The sequence below is a fragment of the Chrysemys picta genome, chromosome 11 (genome assembly GCF_011386835.1).
Source record: "Chrysemys picta bellii isolate R12L10 chromosome 11, ASM1138683v2, whole genome shotgun sequence".
In the NCBI taxonomy this organism is placed as follows: Eukaryota; Metazoa; Chordata; order Testudines; family Emydidae; genus Chrysemys; species Chrysemys picta.
This window is the reverse complement of record NC_088801.1, coordinates 37,380,733-37,402,264: the sequence shown is the minus strand read 5'-3', so window position 1 is coordinate 37,402,264 and position 21,532 is coordinate 37,380,733. Positions and strand designations below refer to the sequence as shown.

Here is a 21,532-nt window from a genome sequence, read left to right as displayed (position 1 = left end):
ACTCAAAGTCGTGAAACTGACTGGCAGCTACAAAAAGCAGGAAAGCTTGTTTTCCTCTTGGAATCTCTGAATAAAAACCAGGTGGAAGGGGATGAACTCTAGTAATTCTAAAAACCTGAAGGATGCAGAGCCAGATTTTAAAAGATATTTAGGCACCTAAAGATACAGATAGCTGGCTCGTGGGATTTTCAAAAATACCTACATAGGGTAAGTGCCTAACTCCCATTGATTTCAACATGAGTTAGGCACTTAACCTGGTTTGGTGCTATCTACATCTTTAAGTCCTAAATATATTTTAAAATCTAGCTCATTCTAACTGGAAACAATCCATTAATTCATGAACTACAGTTAATTCTTCCTGTGTTTAATAAATCAGTTAGTTTTAAATGAGAAACATATTTTGATTAATTTACATCTTTTCTTCTTAAGTATCCAGCACATTTAAGGTAGTTTTGTTTAACTAATAAAAATTATTTTAAAAAGTTGTTTTTGTGCATTTTTAATTGAATTCTAATTTCCATCCAAATGCTACTTGACACAAATCTGGAGTAAAAAATTAAGAAATGCATCATCCACCATTTTCTAATAAAAATTGGAATAAATGTATATTAAGCTATATCATTACTTAAATAAATGTGTATAAATAGAATGAATCTTTGTGGTTAGCAAAAAGAAGTACCAAATTTATTGTAAAGGCTTCAGTTAGTTGCAAATCAACATATTCTAATGGTTACCAACCAATGAGAATAAACCTTCCTTTAGGCATATAACTAAAAAGGACAGATTCAAAACAAGATTAAAATCAATTATTTAAATCAAGATTTCCTGCTTGCTAATTTAAATAAATTATTTAAAAAAAATCAGTGTTTTAAATTACTTTGATTTAAAACTCAGTCCACCCTGCTTCACAATATTATAGTATAGGCTCAGAAATGTTGCCTGACATATTGTTATGTTCCTTGCAGACAATATCTTGTGAGCTTGAAAAAATTCAAAGTAATAGATCCAGGGATAAAAACAGGGTTCCCTTCTCATTCCTCAGTATCACATCACTCTAGTAACTCCACAGCAAAGTTCAGCCCTTTGAAGCAAGCACTATATCGACCATATCTCCTAAGATAACAGAAACCAGTCATGGAATATTCCCTTGCATTATTCACCATGACAGCATTCATTATCACCTGTTTTGGCTTTTGATGCCACAGCCATGGAAGAGGGTGAGGAAGTAGAATTTTGGAACATTTTCTGGAAGCTTTTTGCCTGCACAGTGCCCCAGTTCAGGAATACAAGGTAAGTTTACTTAGAAGCAGTTCTTTCTCCTCCTTGTTGGAGATGCAGCATATATTCCCATTAGTGTTGGCATCTGACCACTGGCTGAGGAGATGGCCATGTTCTCACCCTGCTTGGCCATGCCCCTTTTAGAGTGTGCACATCTGCTGTACTGCCAGTCTCAAGCATTCCAACCTCATGAAGAAGACCTCAAAAAATCATGGAGATTGGCCTAAGCAGCATGAATTTAAAGAAAGAAAGAAAAATAAAGATAGAAAGATCTTTTCATTTACCCTCTGGCTTCTAAGCCTTTATGACACACTTATGTCATGTTTTCAAGCTTTTCTCCAAACCATGAAGGTTAGAACTGTACTTTGTTTTAAATGAAAGCTGAGATGTTCATGAAGTCTCCCAATTCCAGCATCTGGGGCTTTAAGAAAACATAAAAAATGTCACAAGACTTGCAGTAAAACAGAGTTGGCAATACTGCAACAGACTCCATGAGCATGCTCATCACCTCCTGAGCCGGGGTTAAGGGAGCAGAATTCCCTGGGCTTCCCCTGTGAAGTGGGGTTGAGAGCAACCATTCATTTCTGATCAAAGAATCCATACGAAACTTCCTGGAGAGTGCTCTTCCTACATGGGTTATTTTCACACAGGCGAACACAGGGCCCAGCATGAGGACAATCTAAATATAATCATGCTTTAAGTATAAATTCATCCCGTAGCAAGAACCATGAGCAGCCTAACACCTATTGGGAAACCAGGGATGTTGTTACGACAACCTTTTTGGCATTAAAACGGTTTTTCCAAAGCTCTTTTCTTTTTTGTTTAAAAAGTAGTAGCTTCAAGGGTTTTCTGCAAAGTACCAATTGCAACTTATTTAGTAATTCAAACAAAGCATATCTTTCTTAGTGGTGACCGATGATTTTCTAAACCATTGCTATATATTGTACATACATATAACTTTAAAGAGATTTGCAACCAGTTATAAAAGCACAATACAATAATGAGAGTTCCTACCTTTTTCAGGAACCGGACTCCATAGGTAAATATATAAAGGTAAAATGTAAATCTCCACCTGCAAAAGGTAAAATAGATTGACTCTATGATCTTAGGTTTACATATTTTGCAGCACAACATTTAATCTCCCATTACATCATAAGCTTAATGCACATCGACCAATCAACAAATTCTTTTCATTCAGAAGATTGTTTCTAATCACCAGGGCCTTGATTCAGCAAAGTTCTTGAGGACATGCTTAAGTGCTTGACTCCCATTTATTTCAGCAAGACTTGCTTGAAGTTAAGCACCTGCCTAAGTGCTTTCCTGAATCAGAACCCTAGTATTCTGTCTTTTTATGCAATTACGTTCTTTAGGACATATTTGCTTCCTTTGGCCCAAGCTGCAGGGAGTTTTGCTTGAGTGAGGACTGCAAGATTGGGTCTTTGGCTACAAAGCGACTATTAAAGCACCAAATTCTGGCTGATTTCCTTATGTTCAAAGAGCCTTTATTTTCATTTTAAACTTAATACAGAGGATAAAACCTTCCCTGTTGTCAGACCAGTGCAAGCAATTAAGGAAGACATAAACACCTCCCAACAGTGCTTTTAAACTACTTGACCTTCTCATATCTCAGCACTAACAAGAGAATATTTTATGCTTTCAGCAACTAAAACATGAGGTTTGTTAGATTATAAAAATGTGCCCTGCTGTAGGGAACAGCATCACCCAAGTGAGACTGGAGCTCTGTAGTGGGCTCTAACTACTAGCTCCTGGGGTGGGAATGGCTTTTTCCCAGAGGTCTCAAGTGAACAGTTGATAAGCACACCTGCAAATTCACATATGGTTCGCTCCCCAAAGGTTTTGTTATTATTACTAAGATGATGGAAGCTCCTAATCAAAGAATATTCCTAACTTTTCCACTCTCCCATACGCTTGACACAGCAAGTCTGTCTTTCGGGGGCTCCTTCAGGAGAGGCAGGGAAAGCACAGATTAGAATCTGGGGTTGAGGGCTGCACCAGTGCAGCTGTAGCGCTTAATGAAGATGCTACCTACGCCGATGGGAGAGCTTCTCCCGTCGGCGTAGGTACTCCGCCTCCCCGAGAGGCGGTAGCTATATCAACAGGAGAGGCCCACCCATTAACATAGTGCTGTTTACACTGGGTGTTAGGTTGGAATAACTGTGTTGCTCAGGGGTGGATTTTCCACCCCCTGAGCGATGCAGTTACACCGACGTAAGTTGGTAGTGTAGACCAAGCCTGAGATGCAACAGAAAGCCCAATCAAAGTCCCAGCTGCACCAGCGGGAGCCTGACCCACCCAATGATGTCATGGTAAATCCGCCTGAACCAGACACCATCTGCCTAGGAGGTGGGTGCCAGACCCAACAGAGGACAGAGCCAAACAGATCCAATCCCGCCAGAGACAAATGAAGAAGGAAGCCAGCCAGAATGGACCCGTGATTACCACTGGCCCCGGGGCCTGGCTCAGAAAATACAAGCCACTGGGAAGTGGATGGAGATCTGGGCAAGGCCTAACACAACATAACTTCTGGAGGAAATAGCTGGATTCCCAGGAGAGGCAGGTGTGGCTACACACATGGGAGGTAAACACCAGTAGCTTTTCAGTTAGTGAAGCTTACAGCAGGCATAGTGTCACAGGATGACAGTGGCCCTTTAGGAGGAAAGAGGCCACTGCACCTGTGACTTGTCAGCTATCTCCTAACTGAGCTTTAAGAGAGAGCACCTAGGCCATATAAGTGGTACAGCCCAACAACAGAGAGAGTCAGTCAGGAAAAGGGCAGAGGAGAGCTGCGTGGTTCGATCAGAAAAAGGGCAGGTGAGAGCTACCGGACACAAAGAAACTGCAGGAGATCTTTGAAGGAAGCTGTAGACGGTTCCTGGGGGAAGGCTGAAGGCAGGAGAGCAGCAGAGAGTTTTGCTGGCTGACCTCCCCAAGCCAGAAAGCCAGAGCGGGAGAGGACTGAAGGCCAAAGAGCAGCAGAGAGAGTTGCCTGCTGGCTTCTAAGCCGGACAGCCAAAGCCAAGGGCTAAAGAGAGTTGAAAGGAGGAGAGCAGTGGAGGGGCCTGCTCACTGACCCCTCCACGCCAGATTGATGGAGCCAGTATATGGCAGAGGGCTGAGAGCCAGGGTGGTCCCATGGGGAAGAGTGGGATTGCACTCCAGCAGGAAGGGCTAGGGTGGTGTTTCTGGTAAAGGTACCGGGGAGGACCAAAGAAGAGCCCAGATAATGTGAAAGACACCAGTGTGTGGTATGTGCTGTGCTGATGGACTACACAAGATGTGGAATTTTAAGGACTATATACACTGGATACTAGAAATGGAGTATGTTTGGGGACTTTATAGACTATTTTGAATTATGTTTTCAGAATAAACCAACACTTGGAAAGGTATTATTAGATAGGAGAGCTGTCATGGAGTTATTGGGGACTCTAAAAGAAGAAAACTGAGGAAGGATATACTGGTTGTGCCTCGGCCTGCTGCAGAAGGGCCCTTAAGGCGGGATCACCTTGTGACAAATAACTTGGGCTCAGCGTGGACTGATTTAAATCTTTGGATTTGAATAATAATTTAAATCAGCAAGCAGGAAACTTTTATTTAAATCCTGATTTGTATTTGTACTTTTTAGTTGTTTTCCTAAGGAAAGGTTGATTCTCATTGATTGGTAATCATTAAAACATTATGCAAGGCACTGCATTTAGCCGTATGGAGTGGAAATCCATCAACTTCATGAAAATTTGTTAGTCTCGAAGGTGCCACAAGTACTCCTGTTCTTTTTGTGGATACAGACTAACACGGCTGCCACTCTGAAACCTGTCATTAAAACATGTTATTTATGACTAAATACAGCCTTTCCATTAATTTTGGTGCTTCTTTTTGCTAACCAGGAAGATAAAATATTTCTATTCACATTTACTTAAGCAATTATATAGCTTAAGTTACACTTATTCAGATTCTTAATTTTTACATTTTTTTAATCAAGTTAGCACATGGTGAATTTACTAAATGATTAAATTTTTACTTACGTTTTGTGTCAAGTGCTATTTGGATGGGAATTCAAATTCAATAAAAAATAAATATTTAATTTTTGTTGTTAAATAAATACTTTTATAATGCTGAATACATATAAAAAAAGCTTAACAAAAAGTTTATCAAAATGTGTTTGAATTTAATACTGATTTATTAAATGAAGTATTTTGTGTAGGTAATCAACTGAACTGATTGCTTCTGGTAAGCGTGTCTTTCAAGATTTTAGAACCTTGTAGATCTCATCCTCTCACACCTAGTTTTTATTCATAGTTTAGAAAAAGAAAACAAGCTTTATCAGCTCCCAATTGGTTTCTTAACTTTGAATGAACTAGACATTGAATTGAAGTAGCTGAAATGAAGAAAATATTCTCTCTATACCTGCAGAAGAGGCTACTTTCATCAAAAGCTGATTTTCAAGAAACAGGCTCCAGTTGCTTCCAAGTGTTCAGGGATTTGACTTTCTTTAAAACTTGGCAGCAAATATGTACTACTTAGTATTAATTTTGTATTTAATTTAAATTATTAATAGCTTATAACAAGTTTAGGCCTTGATATAGGATGTCACTTTAATATTAAATAGAATTTTAAAAAACCCACATCTTTAAATTTAAATTTAAAAAATCCTGAGCTTCATAACAAGCAATACTAACATGGAGGGAAGAGCTAGCTGATACTGGAGCACTAAACTTCTCTAGTAAAATGTACTATTTACTATCTTCTGTCTGCTCAATAAAATTGTTTGGTTGCTGTTAATTGCGCCTGAAAGCATTTTAGTGCATTTTTGGAGCAGATTGTAGGGAAGGCACATTGCTTTGTTTAAGGGGAGTTCAGGCCACCAGTATACAAGCAACTAAAAGGAAAGGTCAGATCTAGTTTACAAAAATATAATGAAGGACAAATTGGGCAGAAAGTGTATGTAAAAATGCCAGTGAGATTCAAAATGTGATTGGTCTAGCTGAACAGAAGCAGCCTCTTGTTCATCTGTAAGACACAGATCTGCAGAGATGAAATTGCCTAACTGGTATTACACAAATATTGGTCCTCTCACGAGCTCGGTACTACCAGCAACATAGTGTGTATCTTTCATGTTGCCACATTCCCCAGGAACTACTGCACAAACCTAGTATTCAGATAAAGAATGTTGCCTCTGGTATTGGAAAGTCTTCTAATCATGCGCAGGCACGAAATAGCCAGGATAGCTAGATGAAGGAATGTAAGAGTTTCCTTATGAGCCAGGTCCTGGGACAGTGAACCCTGCTCCAGAACTGCCAAATCATGCAATTCATGTGGTGGAGTTTGCAAGACTGTGCCAATGCAAATCAATCAATCAAGAGGAACAATTCAAAACTATCATGTTTAACTCCATGGAAAATATTACTGCTGACACCCTTCCCCTTCCTCCACTGCCCAGCCCCCTCTCACTCATACCAAGTGTGAGCAGTTACAATAACTACCTTTCAGTGATAGTTGTCTGCTTTAAAAACCCCTCCCAATATGATCTCTGTTGCATTTTTTCTCAAGGCAAAGTTCATAAAATTGCTGTAGTCACTTGCACCTTGTGTCTGAAAGACACACTACTCCACACAGGCTGAGAAAGCCTCTCCTTCAAGCGGTTCATAGACTTCTGACATATGTTCAAGGTGAAGTTTTAAATGGTTGACCTCTGGGGTTCCACCATCCACACAGTTCTCTAAGGAGGATTCTTTTGCTAAGCCCTGCAGAAGGCCATGGAAACCTGTGACTGCCGTATTTTGCTGCAGCAGCCACTGCAAAGAAAGAAAACTTTTTACCCTGAGATGTGCAAATCCAGAAACACTGACTTCCAGTTGTGAACGTGCACCGCATTTTGCATGGGGCCCATTATTTTGAAGACAGAACATTGTATCATCCTGAAGTCTAATGAAAGACAGCACAAAACTCCCATTGACTTTAGTGGTGCAAGGACCTCAACTGTATTCTCATTACACAAAACCAGGCACCAGAATTCATGATGAATTCTATTCACAATGAGTTATTCAACAACCTATAGGGCTGGACAAGTTGTTATAAAGAAAAATTATTTCAAAGACTGACAGAATTTGCATCAATCAACTTTTGCAGTAAGTTACTCCATTAGCTTTAGCAGTAGAATGTCTTAAGCTTGCTCTCCAAACATATGAAACAGAACTGCAAAAGGTTTTCTGTTACTCCATGTTAGGCAGCTTTCAAAGGAAATTTTGACTGGTTTACCACCAAGGATGAAATCCTGATCCCCTACATAAAGCCCATAGGCTCTCTCACATCATTTATGTATAGTGCTACATTGGTTTATTGTTTCAACTAACAGTAAAACACTTGAGACCACTGTCTGGGTAGACACATTCATATTAGCTATATAATTAATAATATCAATGTTAATAACCTGAATTCATTTAGGTTTGGAAGAAAAATAATGTATCTGGTTTAGCTACTTAAATAATCAATTGACTAACAATTAACATGCAGTATTCAGTGAAGCTTAACTGCTACATGGTCTATTATAGAGTCAGCAAACATCAATGACCTTACTAATCAGTTGGTATTTAATAGATATCTGTCTTTATTAAATCTAAATAAATACAATAATTAATACTAGATGTGTGTTAAATATAATTAATATATACTGAGCACTCTAAAATATCCATTCAATTAAATCTATAGTTGAGACGGTTTAAATTGAGGTTTATGGACCATTATAGCCTGAAGAAATAAATGGACAGCAAACTGATATTAGCACATTTCCTACAAACAGTCTTAAAACTAGAAAAGACATGATCAGTGTGTCAGCTGGCAGACCCATCAGTAGCTACGTTGTGGATTTCCCATTAGCCCTGAGCAAGAGACTGCATGTAACTGTACTGCCACAGTTCTGTGCCTGGTTTCTTATTTTGCTCAAGAGAGAAAGTAATCTGATTCAGCTCTGTACTTCAAGTAGATTATAACCCCTTCCCTGATGGGCCATAGTGTGGGAATGAGAGCAGCAGGCCCACGGAACATTCTCTCACACTGTGCCATGACCCAGGATGAGGGTAGGCCATGCCGGGGAGTGTCAGCATTGTCACCAATCCATAATGAAGCCAGCCTGAAGGACTATGGATGCTCTCAAAGTTAATTTGAAAGTTAGTTTGCTCTAAATGGGTCACCAATTCCATTACGGATTAAACAATTTCTGGGAACCTACTAAAGGTCTATAGTGCAGAGGAGGGGTAGGAGTGGGGGTGGAACAGGACTCCTAAAAGATTGCCAGCGGTGTTATACCTTAAATTATCGACCAATTGCAGAATAAGGGGACCTGAAAAGTTTCTCCAAGAAAGATATGCTAGGAGGCAGAAATGACTTTGTATAATATGAGCTACGTCATTAGGGCTGGTTCATAACAAATACTTGGCTCAACCCTTGCAATTCATTACACATTTTGCCTGCCAAAGGCACTTTTCAGTTACATGTTTTATGGCTCTGCAAACTGAGGTGTTGTATGGGCTGTAGACTGCGAATGGATGCATCAAAAACATTTTGCAAGTCATTTGACACAGGAGGAATGGGTTTTCTTGGTTCTGTTAGAGCAGGGGTCAGCAACCTTTCAGAAGTGGTGTGCCGAGTCTTCATTTATTCACTCTGATTCAAGGTTTCGTGTGCCAGTAATACATTAAGGTTTTGCGTGCCAGTTTTTAGAAGGTCTCTTTCTATAAGTCTATAATATATAACTAAACTATTGTTGTATGTAAAGTAAATAAGGTTTTTAAAATGTTTAAGAAGCTTCATTTAAAATTAAATTAAAATGCAGAGCCCCCTGGACCGGTGGCCAGGACCCTGGCAGTGTGAGTGCCACTGAAAATCAGCTCGCGTGCCGCCTTCGGCACATGTGCCATAGGTTGCCTACTCCTGTGTTAGAGGGCAAAAAAGCAGCCCTGTGTTTAAGTTGTGTCTTTATGACTGTTTGTTGGTGTCAAACATAGATAGTACACAGATGGTACCGAGCCCTGCATCAGTCAGTGTTTCTGTAAACCAAAGTCCTGGCCGGGCTTTGCTCACAGTATTGATAAAGAGTTTGTAAAGGTTTAAATGATTATGTGTCTTAATAAATAATTGTTATAGATTGTTAGAGCCAATCAGGTCAACAGGCTACTTATAACCATCTATAAAACTGTCTTTTGATGTGCTTATAACCATCCAAAAATACATAATACTCATGTCTGCATTATGTTTATAACACCTGACTGTTTATAAACCCTTTATAAATAATATAAACTTCCATTTATAAATAAAAGTGTGCCCCTGTTTTGAAAAACCATTTTGTCTATCATCTGGTTTGCTCTTTGCCTGGTGTGAAGATACTGGGTTAAATCCTGACCTCACTGAAGTCAATGGCAAAACTCCCATTGAGTTCAAAGGGGGCCAGATTTCACCACAAAGCTGCTACTCTGAAACCACAAAGCCTAATTCTCTTCTCATATGCATCAGTTTCATTGTGGTATCAGTCCTGATTTACAGCAGTAAGAAGTGAAATGAGCCTACTTGACTGGCTACCATGTAGGTTGCATACTGAAAGTTTATCCTCTTGATTTAATATCACATACTTCTCATCTCACTGCATCTCACATAATGTCAGTTGCCTTCTCCACCACATGCCTAGTTGGGGACTGTAACAACTCATATCCTCTATGTATCAGGCACAGAGAGGGGCCTGTAACACACACTCACTGATAGGTTAAATACTCCCCCTCCTCAAATGAGGCTCATCCTCAGCCTTTGAGGCCCACAGCTGTTTGAATCCTGGAAGAGACCCCACTTATGTGATGACTGCCATCTTGGCTGACACACTGGGGTGAACCACGGACCTCCACGGCTAGCTGCTACAGGCTGTGTGAGAGCCAAGACTCTTTAGCTGGGGCTGTAACAGACTCCTATCCTCTGTGGATTGTAACACATTCACCAGTAACTTGCACATTCTCACTTCTTACACTTGTGTTCTCATTTTCTCTATTTCCCTTCTTTCTCCTCCCAATTTTCTCTCCCCTCATCGTTCCCCTCCATCTCCTCCCACTCCCAGATTCATACGCTATCATGCTGTTCCCAAAGCTCAGAACTGGTTCCCATTTCCAGTCCTGTTCTTCCTTCAAATCCTTCCTTATAACTGACTGCTACTAACTTTCACAACAACTCCTGTCCTTCCACTAGCTTCATAACAAATGGATAACTATGAAAAATGATTATGATGCAATGCGAAGGCAAGAAAGCACATAACCTCGTGTTGTATACACTTCCCTCCGATTCCCACTCTGTTCTCCTGACATCATCTAATATCATGGTTTATTTAGTCTAAGGGCTTGTCTCCACTTACCGGGAGATCGGCGTGTGGCGACCAACCCACCAGGGGTCGATTTAGTGGGTCTAGTGAAGACACGCTAAATTGACCACTAATCGCTCTCCTGTCGACTCCAGTACTCCACCGGAACAAGAAGCATAAGATAAGTAGATACCGCAGTAAGTCGATCTAAGGTACATTGACTCCAGCTAATTTACTCATGTAGCTGAAGTTGCCTAACTTAAGTCGACTTAGCCCCGTAGTGTAGACCTGCCCTTAATAGCAACTTCCTCAGGTCTCAGACAGTATCCAATTGTCTGTAAAGCAGCATGGACACCCACAGAGCTATAACACAAAGAGCCTGCTGATAGTCTTACATTTTGTCTCCCTCTGTTACAATGCAAGCTCTTCAGGGCAGGGACCATATTTTATTCTATGGCTTATAAAGTACCAAAAACATTTACACAGCTATAAATATAATAATAGTTAAACTCAAGCCCTGCAGTCTATGGCAGTTCTCTATTTTCCAGTATCATTTAAAATGCAGTTGCTGCTCATACAGTGCAGTGACCTCACTTAAGAAAATGACTGACACACTTTCCTTAATTTCATTATATAACACTCTTTCCTGTTGTACTTCAGCTGAACGGCACGGTGTTAAGATGTTTACAGTTTGCGTCAAAAACGCTCTGCTGCTAATTTTAGGTGGAAAAGGAAAACGATTTGGGAAAGAAGAAATCTGATGCAGTTGGGGTTAGTCATTTTCAATATATAACTTAGCAGCAATAAGCTTGGGCTCTAACATGAAGATTTGCAGATGCAAAAAATCCCAAACCACTCAACCAAGTAATTGTAATTGCTTCATCTTTCAGATTCAGCACAGCCGGCAGGCAACAATGGGACAAACTACTTGTCATTTTACTGTACTGTTGCTCCTATCCCTGCATTAATATGTTTGCCCCTGTAGTGGTATTTGCCTACACAACAACTGCTGCAAATGATGGAACCACAGCATTAGCGTGGTTTTTTTTACTTGTAAACATTTATCTCGCACTCCAGAAATACTGATCTGAATAAACTCTCTGCTATGTTGTAACAAGGTTACTCAAAAGATTTTATAGTGTGATATTTACAAAGCTGCCTAGGAGATTTGGATACCCAATTCCCATACATTTTAATGCCAATTTCCTTAGATATCTTTGAAAAACTCATCTTAAAATGTTTGTAGAATTTCAAAGAAATGCCCCAAACTCTAGCAGAGTCTGATTAAATAAATATAGTGAAGAAAATCAGTCTTAATATTTCTGTAACTAGGTTAAATCATTTTAGAAAATGTATCAGCAATAAAGGATGTGTAAGGCTCATACGTGATCATGTACAGAGACAAAAGGTGGTTAAAGCTGGTTATTTCCCTGGTTATCAATGCCCCTACCCTTTGCTATCAGGAAAGAACTGTCTGCTTTGATATGAGCCCCGAGACCAGCTGTCACGGACAGCAATCAGGATGGTCAATCACGCAGTCCACAAGGAGAATTAATGCCTGGGTGACTACTCTGTAGCACTTCCACTCTGGTAATTGTAGCTTTCATGCATTAACATCCGATTAAAAGAGGAGGGCAGCTGCAATCTGCTCCATCTCATGCCAATTATGTGCAGACTTCAGACTTGGGACATTCTGACAACTTGGCCTTCACCTGGGCAAAATTTGGGTGCTCCAAATGCATTAAATAAACATACCACTTTAAAGAGATCTCAGTATTACCTGACTCAGCGCAATCACTGCTCTTACTTGATTAACGGCTGGCTCAATACTTCATATGGGAAACTGATGTACTATGGTGAATGTCTATCCACTTACAACATCAAATGTTCTCCCAAGATGAGTAGACTGGCAGTATGTTCTAAGTACTTCTCAGGAATGCAGTGAGAGACTTGACTGCTCTTGTTCAACATGACATGTCTTCTTGGTGAGAAGTACAGACTTTCCAAAATAGAATTCCCAACCTCTCAAGCCTTCTAGCTTTATACTAGTAATGACATTTTACAGATGTTCCAGAAAGATGCAGACCAATCGGAAAAATGAATAAAGGAAAAGAGAGAACCTTTCCAAGTCAGCTTGCTATATCTTTGAACCAATGCAATTACTTATATACTTAAATGTAGGCATGTGCTGAAACACACTCTGAATCAAGGTCGTTAGTATTGCACCAAAAAATTACACTAAACTCTTAACTACTTCATCAGCTAATAAAATTGGTTCCTTGAACAATATAATCAAAGCAGGTCAGCCAGTCACTTGGCAGAGTCCAATGGCTTTGTCTGCTGCATTGTTTTAAAAAATACCTTGGTCTCCAAATGCTTTGCCTGCCTGCCTTGCAGAGTTAATTTAGTGTCGGGAACCTCTACAAGAAGCATTATGCTGTGACCTTTGCATCAAATGTGCGAGAGAGAGCTTACAGGAATTCTTGTTAATGTGACTGGATGATACTAGGAGCTGGAAATTAACAATCTACTCTTTCCCTTTTTGTTGTTCTCTCTCTTTCATTTTTCTGTATTGAGATAAATTTTATTAGTACTGAATTTAGCCCACTTTGTACCCTGATTTATGACCTGTGCAAACCCAGTGGCCTTTGGTGTACTCAGTGCAGAATTTGGTCTAATATATGGACATGACATTATGTGTCCTATTACTGTTTTACTTTAGATTAAGTACCATTGTGCTAATACTGTGTACATACAATTCTATTTTTTGCTTGTATCTATTATAATGCAATTGTTCAGTACATATAGCCATTTTCCCTCTAGTGCTTGGCTCCAGACTGTTACTTATGTATAGCTAAAGGAGCTCTGGGAGGGGGCAGCACTTGTCAGAGATCTGGATTTTATTGCAGTAGATCCCATTTTCAGTCTCCTCTGCTGACCAAGATATCTGCATATAAATGGTGGTTGTTTGTAACACTTACTATATATTAGCATGAAACTGGAACATTAATTGTTATGAAACAGAATGAGCTTTGGTTAATAGCTATAACTCTCCAGTTTGCACACAATTACTTCACATTTCACACCTTCAATTAGATATTATTGCACAAACATTGCAAGTGTGCACAATCATACAACTAAACTGTGAAGAAATCCATTCCTATATTTTGCATACTTTCAGCTTTGCCAACTCAAACAGGAATGCCCTAATATGTGTATAACTATAGCTGCTAAGTATTCTTTTCTTCATGTGAATAAACATCAAGGTAAACTAAATCCACAGTTTTGAGTTTATTCCCAGAGCTCAGACGTCATCACTGCTGTGAAACAGCCATGATCTTGAGAAGCATCTTGGGTTTTGACATGCAAATAACATCCTACTTTGCTTCCAGACTTCCTACTAGTCTCTTTAGTAAAGCCTTTTGCATTGACCCACATCTTCTTTGTTATGTTTGAAAAAGTGCACTGCACAATGGTTTCCAGTAGTGCTCACATACAATAATAACGTCACACCTCCAAACCAAGCAGTTTTTACTGACGCCTAGCATGCAGTCATGGACAAGTTTTGCCAAGTTAGGGTTCGTCAGTTTGAAACTAACCTAACAGGTAGAGGTGAAGCTGTAGTAACTGTAATGGAAACTCGAAATGTACTTCAAAGCACTGCTGTAGTGAGAGCTCTGGCAACAGATCACAAGGGTCGAGCTGTGATGATATGTACATATTGTTCTCTTGGCACTTAGATTCCATACTGTTTACTGAGCTGGGTTGTGACTAACATAACACTGTTACTATAACAATTTTCTGAGGTTATAAAACATATCTCTTTATTAAAACCTTAGTGGAGGCACTCAAAAGAACATTTCAGAGGCTAAACCTGTACAGATTATACAGGCTGTAAAACAGACTATTTCAGTTATGGGGAGGTTGTGTCTTCTACTGGGCAAGGCTGATAAATTCTCCATACTCATGCTGCAACTGTACATTTGCCTACACTTTCTCTCTCTTTTTCTCGCTCCCATACCCTGAGCTCCACATAATAGCCCTCCTCTTTCTGGTCAAGAGAAGCTGGACATGACTCTTTGGAGTGAGTGATTGCTGCTTCTAAACTGGCTAAGGGGGTCTCACTCCTCTTCAGCGCTGAGCAACTGCTTCCAAATCAAGAGATGAAAAAGACTTGAGATGTGGGGAAAAACCTACTGAGTCTTGCCATTGGTTTAAACAGGCTTTGGATCAGCTTGTTAGAATCACTAATCCATGGGCCAGCCCTCCTCCCTATCTGTTTTACTTCACATTTTTTCCATCAATAACTAAGGAAATATTTCACCTACCACACCATGAGTAATAAAAATAATTTGTCTAATTTTAACATGCACCAACAAGAGAATTAAGAAGCTTATGAGTATTCCCAAAGGGTAATGCTGACACAGATCCAAAAGTAGCACCTTTTTAATTTTGGAATTTTTGATATTACAGAACTTAACCTTTGCACAAAATTCTACTTTCAGATCCACATGGCAGCACTCATCTGGCATTCTGTTTTCTCCCTGCTGTACATAGGCAGGTCTCCTATTAACTTTAATGGACTATTCACCCAGCTACAGAGAACAGAACATCAAAGCTGAGATCCCTTGTCAGTAAATCCTTTCCATTGGTTAGTTTCTGAGACAGGAGGATTGTTGGCCTCTCTACTCAAAAAAAGAAAAGACATGCTGAAACATGCAGCTTCTTCCAAAAGTGCTTTAGAAGCTGGTGGGGCTTAATGTTCCAATATAGTGTATTTTGCAATTTGTATCCCCAGCTGGAGAGTTAAGCAACTTTGGTTTGAGGCACTAGCTTTCTTGTCAATTGGCCAACTTGATTAAGAAATCAAATTCCTATCTAAAAACAACAAACCAATTTAAGGATATACCCTTAACCCTTGGAGAGTATTTAGGGCAGGAATTCTCAAACCTTTTCCATCGTGTGGACAACGTTTTAGTAGAGCGTTTTTCTTGTAGGCCAGCTCTCCTCCTAATCACAGTCCCACATACCTGTGCCAATTACAGCAATTGCTACTTAGAAAAGGAAAGTATTTATGTATACTTGTACCCTGAGTATGTAACATCCTTCAGAACACAGCACAAATCTACATAGCACATCTTTTAAAACAGGTGTTTAGAAACCTAATTATTTTGTAGAAGAGAATGACATTTCTCTTTCACAGGTTCAGAACTCATCCAGAAAGTGCATCTGTCTCTCTGGACATCATGTGCTGTCTCCTATGGCCTTGCCTACCTCTGTTCTTTCTAACCAAGTTAGCTTTGTATGGTGTGATATTACAAGTGTGACAATATCACCGATGCCAAGTGCTCTATCCACCCAATTCTTTTGGCATCCCAAAGCTTCTCTTAGGATATACTGCTGTATTTTGTTGAGCCTGGTTAGCTACCACTAGATGCACAGAGAGTTGATAAAAATTCCCATTGCACTTCTCAGCCCAGTAAAGCTATAGTAGCTCTGATGATTTGGATTGGCATGTTCTTGCAAATGGTAAACAGGTTCATGCACTAGGGTGGCTTCTTAGATGGCTGAAGTGATTTGAAGAAGTAACCCTACTGCAGAAAGATTGCCTTCTTTTAAAGTGTGCAAAGCAGCAGGCAGTATAAATTGAGAAAACTTCTTTGCCTCCCTATTAAATTTCATGGTTTAAAGTTTGTCTGACTTCTGATTTTCCTCTGGGCTGATGTTTTAAACAGTTATTTAATATTTAATGTGACAGCACCACTTGGGACCACTACTGACCTACATCTGCATTCTCAACATGCAGCTCTGAAAATATTAAGAGCAAAATTTAGTAGTGCAGAAAAATGAAAAAAAAAAAAACACCCCAGCACTAAATTTCTAAAGCAATGCAGTGTTATAAATAATACAGCATGTTTGTATAATTAGCCAAGAAAAGATGTACAGTTTAATAGGTGTTTCCATAGTTCTTTCTATGTTATGTGGCCCTGGATGGTTTAATGATTATATAACTGGTCTGGCTGTAAACTTCAAGGTCAACATGAAGTAAACCTTTGATAAGGTCTCAGAGATCCATTAGTCTAACCAAATATCACCCTACAAAGATGCACTCGCATCTGGAAAACTCATGGGATGAGTGCCTAGAAAATGAAGCCTTAATTGCCATGCAGTCATCTTTACCTTCTGATTGATAGGACTGGCTTCACCTTTAGTGACGCTCATTGAACAAAAGTTACCCAAGCCCATGAATCTTTCAGCCTTCCCTGGATCTCATTCTCTGGCCTTGGCTACACTGGCGCTGTACAGCACTGCAACTTGCTGCGCTTAGGGGTGTGAAAACGCTCCCCCCGAGCGCAGCAAGTACAGCGCTGTAAAGCGCCAGTGTAATCAGAGCCTGCAGCGCTGCACGCTTGCTCGCAGCATTGCAAGCTATTCCCCTCGGAGAGGTGGAGTACTTACAGCACTGCGAGAGAGCTCTCGCAGCGCTGGCGGTGCAACTACACTCGCGCTTCACAGCGCTGCCGCGGCAGCGCTGGGAAGTCCTGAGTGTAGCCAAGGCCTCTGTGTGTGCAGCAAGAAGCTCTTTCTAGTATCCTGGACCAGGAGTTCTCTAACTTTTCCTCCTTCTGTACTTTCTCATATATGTCTTTATGGAGAGACTGATTAAAGAAACACCTCTCACCTGTAAGCACATAGACCATCTCTCCTCCCATTCATGACTGCATAACATTCCTGTAGCAATCATAACCATTGTTTCATGTTCATCTGTAACACAATAGGTTTTTTGTTCCTTAAAAAAAATAATTTCATTGTCTGTGTTCGCGCTTCAATTTATTTTCTTCATCTATTCTAGAGGACTGCATTTACTCCTTCTATTCCCCTGCATTATGCCCATTATCCCACGATCTGTTGTACCTCTGGATTAATTTACCAAGGGAAAATCACATGTATACTTACTTGTACAGATGAAGACAAATAACTGTCACTCTGCCTCAGATTTTTTTTTTTTAAAGAAAATCAGCATGTACGTTAGCCCTCAAGATTTCAATCAAATTACAAAAGAAACAGTAATAAGGGATTTCTATAGCAGGTTTCATGAAAAAGCAGTGCCCTCGGGGTAGCGTGAGAATAAAATGTAACAGGCCAGAATACCAGCAAATCTACCAAGAAACACCAGACAGTCAAGCCTTACTCATTCATTTTAAAGTATCTAAGTACCGTAATTGAGCACAATTAACTGATTTGAGGAATTGGCATTAAATACTTCCAAATATCATTTCTGCAGTATCTTGTATTGAAAATATTTCATAGCCTGTAGCAACAAATTTTCATCATGTTTTAAATGGTTGATTCTAGAAGATCTTTCATGTGAGTAACTTTGTTTACATAAGTTGATCCATTACTTTCAATCCCCAAATCCCTTGGAGATTTTATACCAAATTCATTCTGGAATCTAACAAAATATTCTGTATTTGCATTTTTTTCAGAATTCACTGACCCCGACTTCATGGGTCTCAAAGATGAGAAGGGTCAAAGTGCAAAACATTAGTCTGACTTGCCAAATATTGGAGAGACAAGGTGGGTGAGGCAATATCTTTCATTGGACCAGAGACAAGCTTTTGAACCACAGAGTTCTTCTTCAGGTCCTTGGTCACTTGGTCAAATTTTGTCTTCAGTCCACAACTCTAATGATGTCAGTGAAGTGGAATCAAAGAAGTCATTTGGGTATACATGAAGTCAGAATGTGGCCTTACAGAATAAATCGTTAGAAGGCTCTCCATCAACAGACTTCAAGCTCAGTGAGTTTGTCAGTGATACTGGTTTAGTATAGGCAAGCAACAGACTTTCTAACAATCCTCCACTGTCAGTCACTTTGTTATTCTGGATATACGTGCAATGTTATCTCCATATGCCACAAACTGTTCTGTCAGTCAAAAATCTATTCTCTGTGAGGGTCTGAATGGAGATCCTTGTTATAGCGGTGTTTTGATAGACAGCTGTAGAAACGCAGCTTTCAGCAGGCATTATCTTCAGCTCAGTTTACAACTTTCAGCTCTTAATCATGAAACAAAAATGAAAATTCAGAAACAGAAATATCTATACCTCTATTGTAAACTCCCAATTTAGCTTATAAAATAGTTACATCAGAAAAAATACTCACATCTTAGCTTTCTCTAAAGAGCATGTAAGCACATTATTGTACGGTATATTCACACGGGATAGTCAAAAATTCAGAAGGAAACAAATATTAAACATTGTGAGGAACTACTCTGCTGTGCAATACACAGGTCCCATTTGCTTCAATACAAGTTGTGCCCTGTATCTTTGCACAGATTTAGGCAAATAAAAAAAGTAGGAAAATTGTTTTTTGGGGTCAAATGAAACATTGAAATGTTTCAGTTTCAGGTACTTTTAATAACAGCAAAGAAAATAAAGGGCTAGATTCACAGGAGGAGGAAGTAGTGCCCCTCTTATGCCCAACAACTCGATGATAAGGGCACTCCCCTAAGATATAGAAGACATCCTCATACTGGAGTAAGGATCTGATCTCAGGTCACTTCCCTCCCAGTGGGCTGTTGGCTACTCTGGGGTGTTTCTTTATCTCACTCTCACTCCTGTTAAAGCTGTTCCACTTTGTATAAAATACTTAGAGAGTCACTGGACCAGCAAAAAAAGAGTGAGTGACTCCATATCCCTGTGGGTAGGCCACTCACCCAGGATGTGGGAAGCCCAGATTTCAGTGCCTGTTCTAATGAATATTTAATGATTTAGACAAAGTGGAACAGCTCCAACAGAAGAGAACAAGATCCATCCCAGAATACCAAACGACTCCCTTTGATAATTCCATGCCCATCTACAGGCCTTTACACTCACAGCACAAGTACTATGGGGAGCGGGTGATTTCAGTCAGAGCTGAGGGGGTACAGCATGCCACAGAAAATGCATAACCTCTTGAAAAACTGATCACAAGCCAATGCAAAGACACACAGATTGTGAGAAATACAGCTAGTACTGTCTGTTTAGCTCCTCCCTTGTGGCATGCTAAACTGTTATATTTCAGTCTGAGCAGACTTCCTCAACCTAATTTTAAACCAGTGTTCACATTAACTAGAATTTAAGAAAGGATTATTTAAATTTCCATACCATAAAGCAATGATGAGCGCACACAAACCACGAGGGAAAAATCAATCTAGTTAATTTATTATAACATTGCTTAATGTGCAGTGATAACATTAAGTGATAGTGTCTTCACAGGATCTGCATAGGAGTTAATTAAACTTATTAACAGTATTTAATACTGCATTACCTAAGCAGAAAGATTCAAGGAATTAGGAATTCTAAATAATCCAATTTGGAGAGAAGGAGGGAATTCATAAGAAATATGAACACTGTCACAGTACAACCTGAATACAGTTTGAGTATGTTAGAATGATCTAAAGGTACAGCATAGACATAATTCAAATCTTAAAGTAACAGAGCACATGTAGCATCCATCATTGCAGGAGAGAGTCAGGATACGCCTGTAGAGAAAATAAAGGTGATTCTTTTATACCGGCTGCAGGACATCAACAGACCTCATGTACTTCTCTCTTCAGCTCTAGCTCTCCCACTAACTAAAGGCAGTATGTACTCCCTAGTGTATTACAATATATAGCGTAGACACAGGGTATCTTGAAGTCTTGCCAGCCAGAATGTGCCATGGGCCTCTGGTTTATCCTCTGCACCATGCCCTCCTTCTCCTCCACCGCGGATTGCCTCATTGCTGGAAAGCCTTAGTCTACAAACTATCACATCATCAAACATGGCAACAAAGGTGAAATCCCTTATCACACCATCATCTGTCTCTCTTTGCACAGAAAACCTTCACCAAGCACATCAGCTCTTGGCAATGAGCATGACGCTAAGAGAACTACTTGCACAAGATGGGAGGAAATATCCTATATCAATGTCCTTCTGTCTGGCAATGAAATAGCCGAAGAGGAGAGAAAACTAATCTGACTCAATCTACCTTGATATCAGGCAATAGAAATGGATGCTTGCAGAGCTATTTTTGTTGATACCTCTGGGAAAAACACTCAAACCTGACGCAGATTCTCTCACTCAGTGTGAGAATGACGACAAAATGTGGTATTTCAATGCTGGGCCTCTGAAAGTAATACACAGAATTCTCCCTTTCAAAGAATGCTACTCACCTCCCTCATACTTGCATTTTGTTTCTGCCAGTTAATTTATAAGACCCATTCCTTTCTATTTAATGTGTCCTGTGTGTTTCAGTTTTTTGTTCTTTTTATCTGGCATGGAAACTTTCTCATTTAAAAATCAATATAAAATCTAGCTTAGAGAAACAATAACATTTTACCACTGTACTAGAGACACACAGACGTTCTAGGACAATTACTGAAGTTTTACTATTTATTATTTGTACTGAAGTAGAACACAGGAGCCTTAGTCATGGATCAAGACCCCATTTTCCTAGGCACTGTACAAAGACAAAGACAGTTCCTGCCCCAAAGAGCTTACTGTAAAAGATCATGTACTAGACTCCACCAGAATCCTGCGGTCGGAAGCACTGCCAAATATTCTCAAGAACTCTTACAACATTTGTTTGATCCAATACTTATCTCACAGCTTTACTCAGTGAGTGAAATTTACAGTACCCAGTGCTGCTGCTATTGGAGTCAGTGACAAAATGTCAGCTCCTAGTTCCTTCTGTTTTGTTGTGCTTGTGCTCCTACATAATTTGCTGTTTTCTTAACGCTGAGAATTAAGATAATTCTACAGGTACTTTGCCAAGTATAATATGTTCATTTTAACATAGTTTGGAAATAAATTGGGGACTTTTAAAAGACATTGGTGAACGTGGCAACTCTGCTTCAGAGTCCTTCAGTGCTTAGGCATCTTTGG

General features: G+C 39.7%; 1 protein-coding gene across 2 annotated transcripts in view; it reads right to left on the bottom strand.

The window, feature by feature from the left end:
* Window positions 1-21,532, bottom strand: part of CERS6 (ceramide synthase 6) — a 208,959-nt gene that overhangs the window by 100,525 nt on the left and 86,902 nt on the right. For both annotated transcript variants that reach the window (XM_005290402.5, XM_005290403.4), the window contains exon 4: window positions 2,293-2,350. In XM_005290402.5, the coding sequence (XP_005290459.1) occupies window positions 2,293-2,350 (58 nt within the window). The remainder of the gene's footprint in view (window positions 1-2,292; window positions 2,351-21,532) is intronic.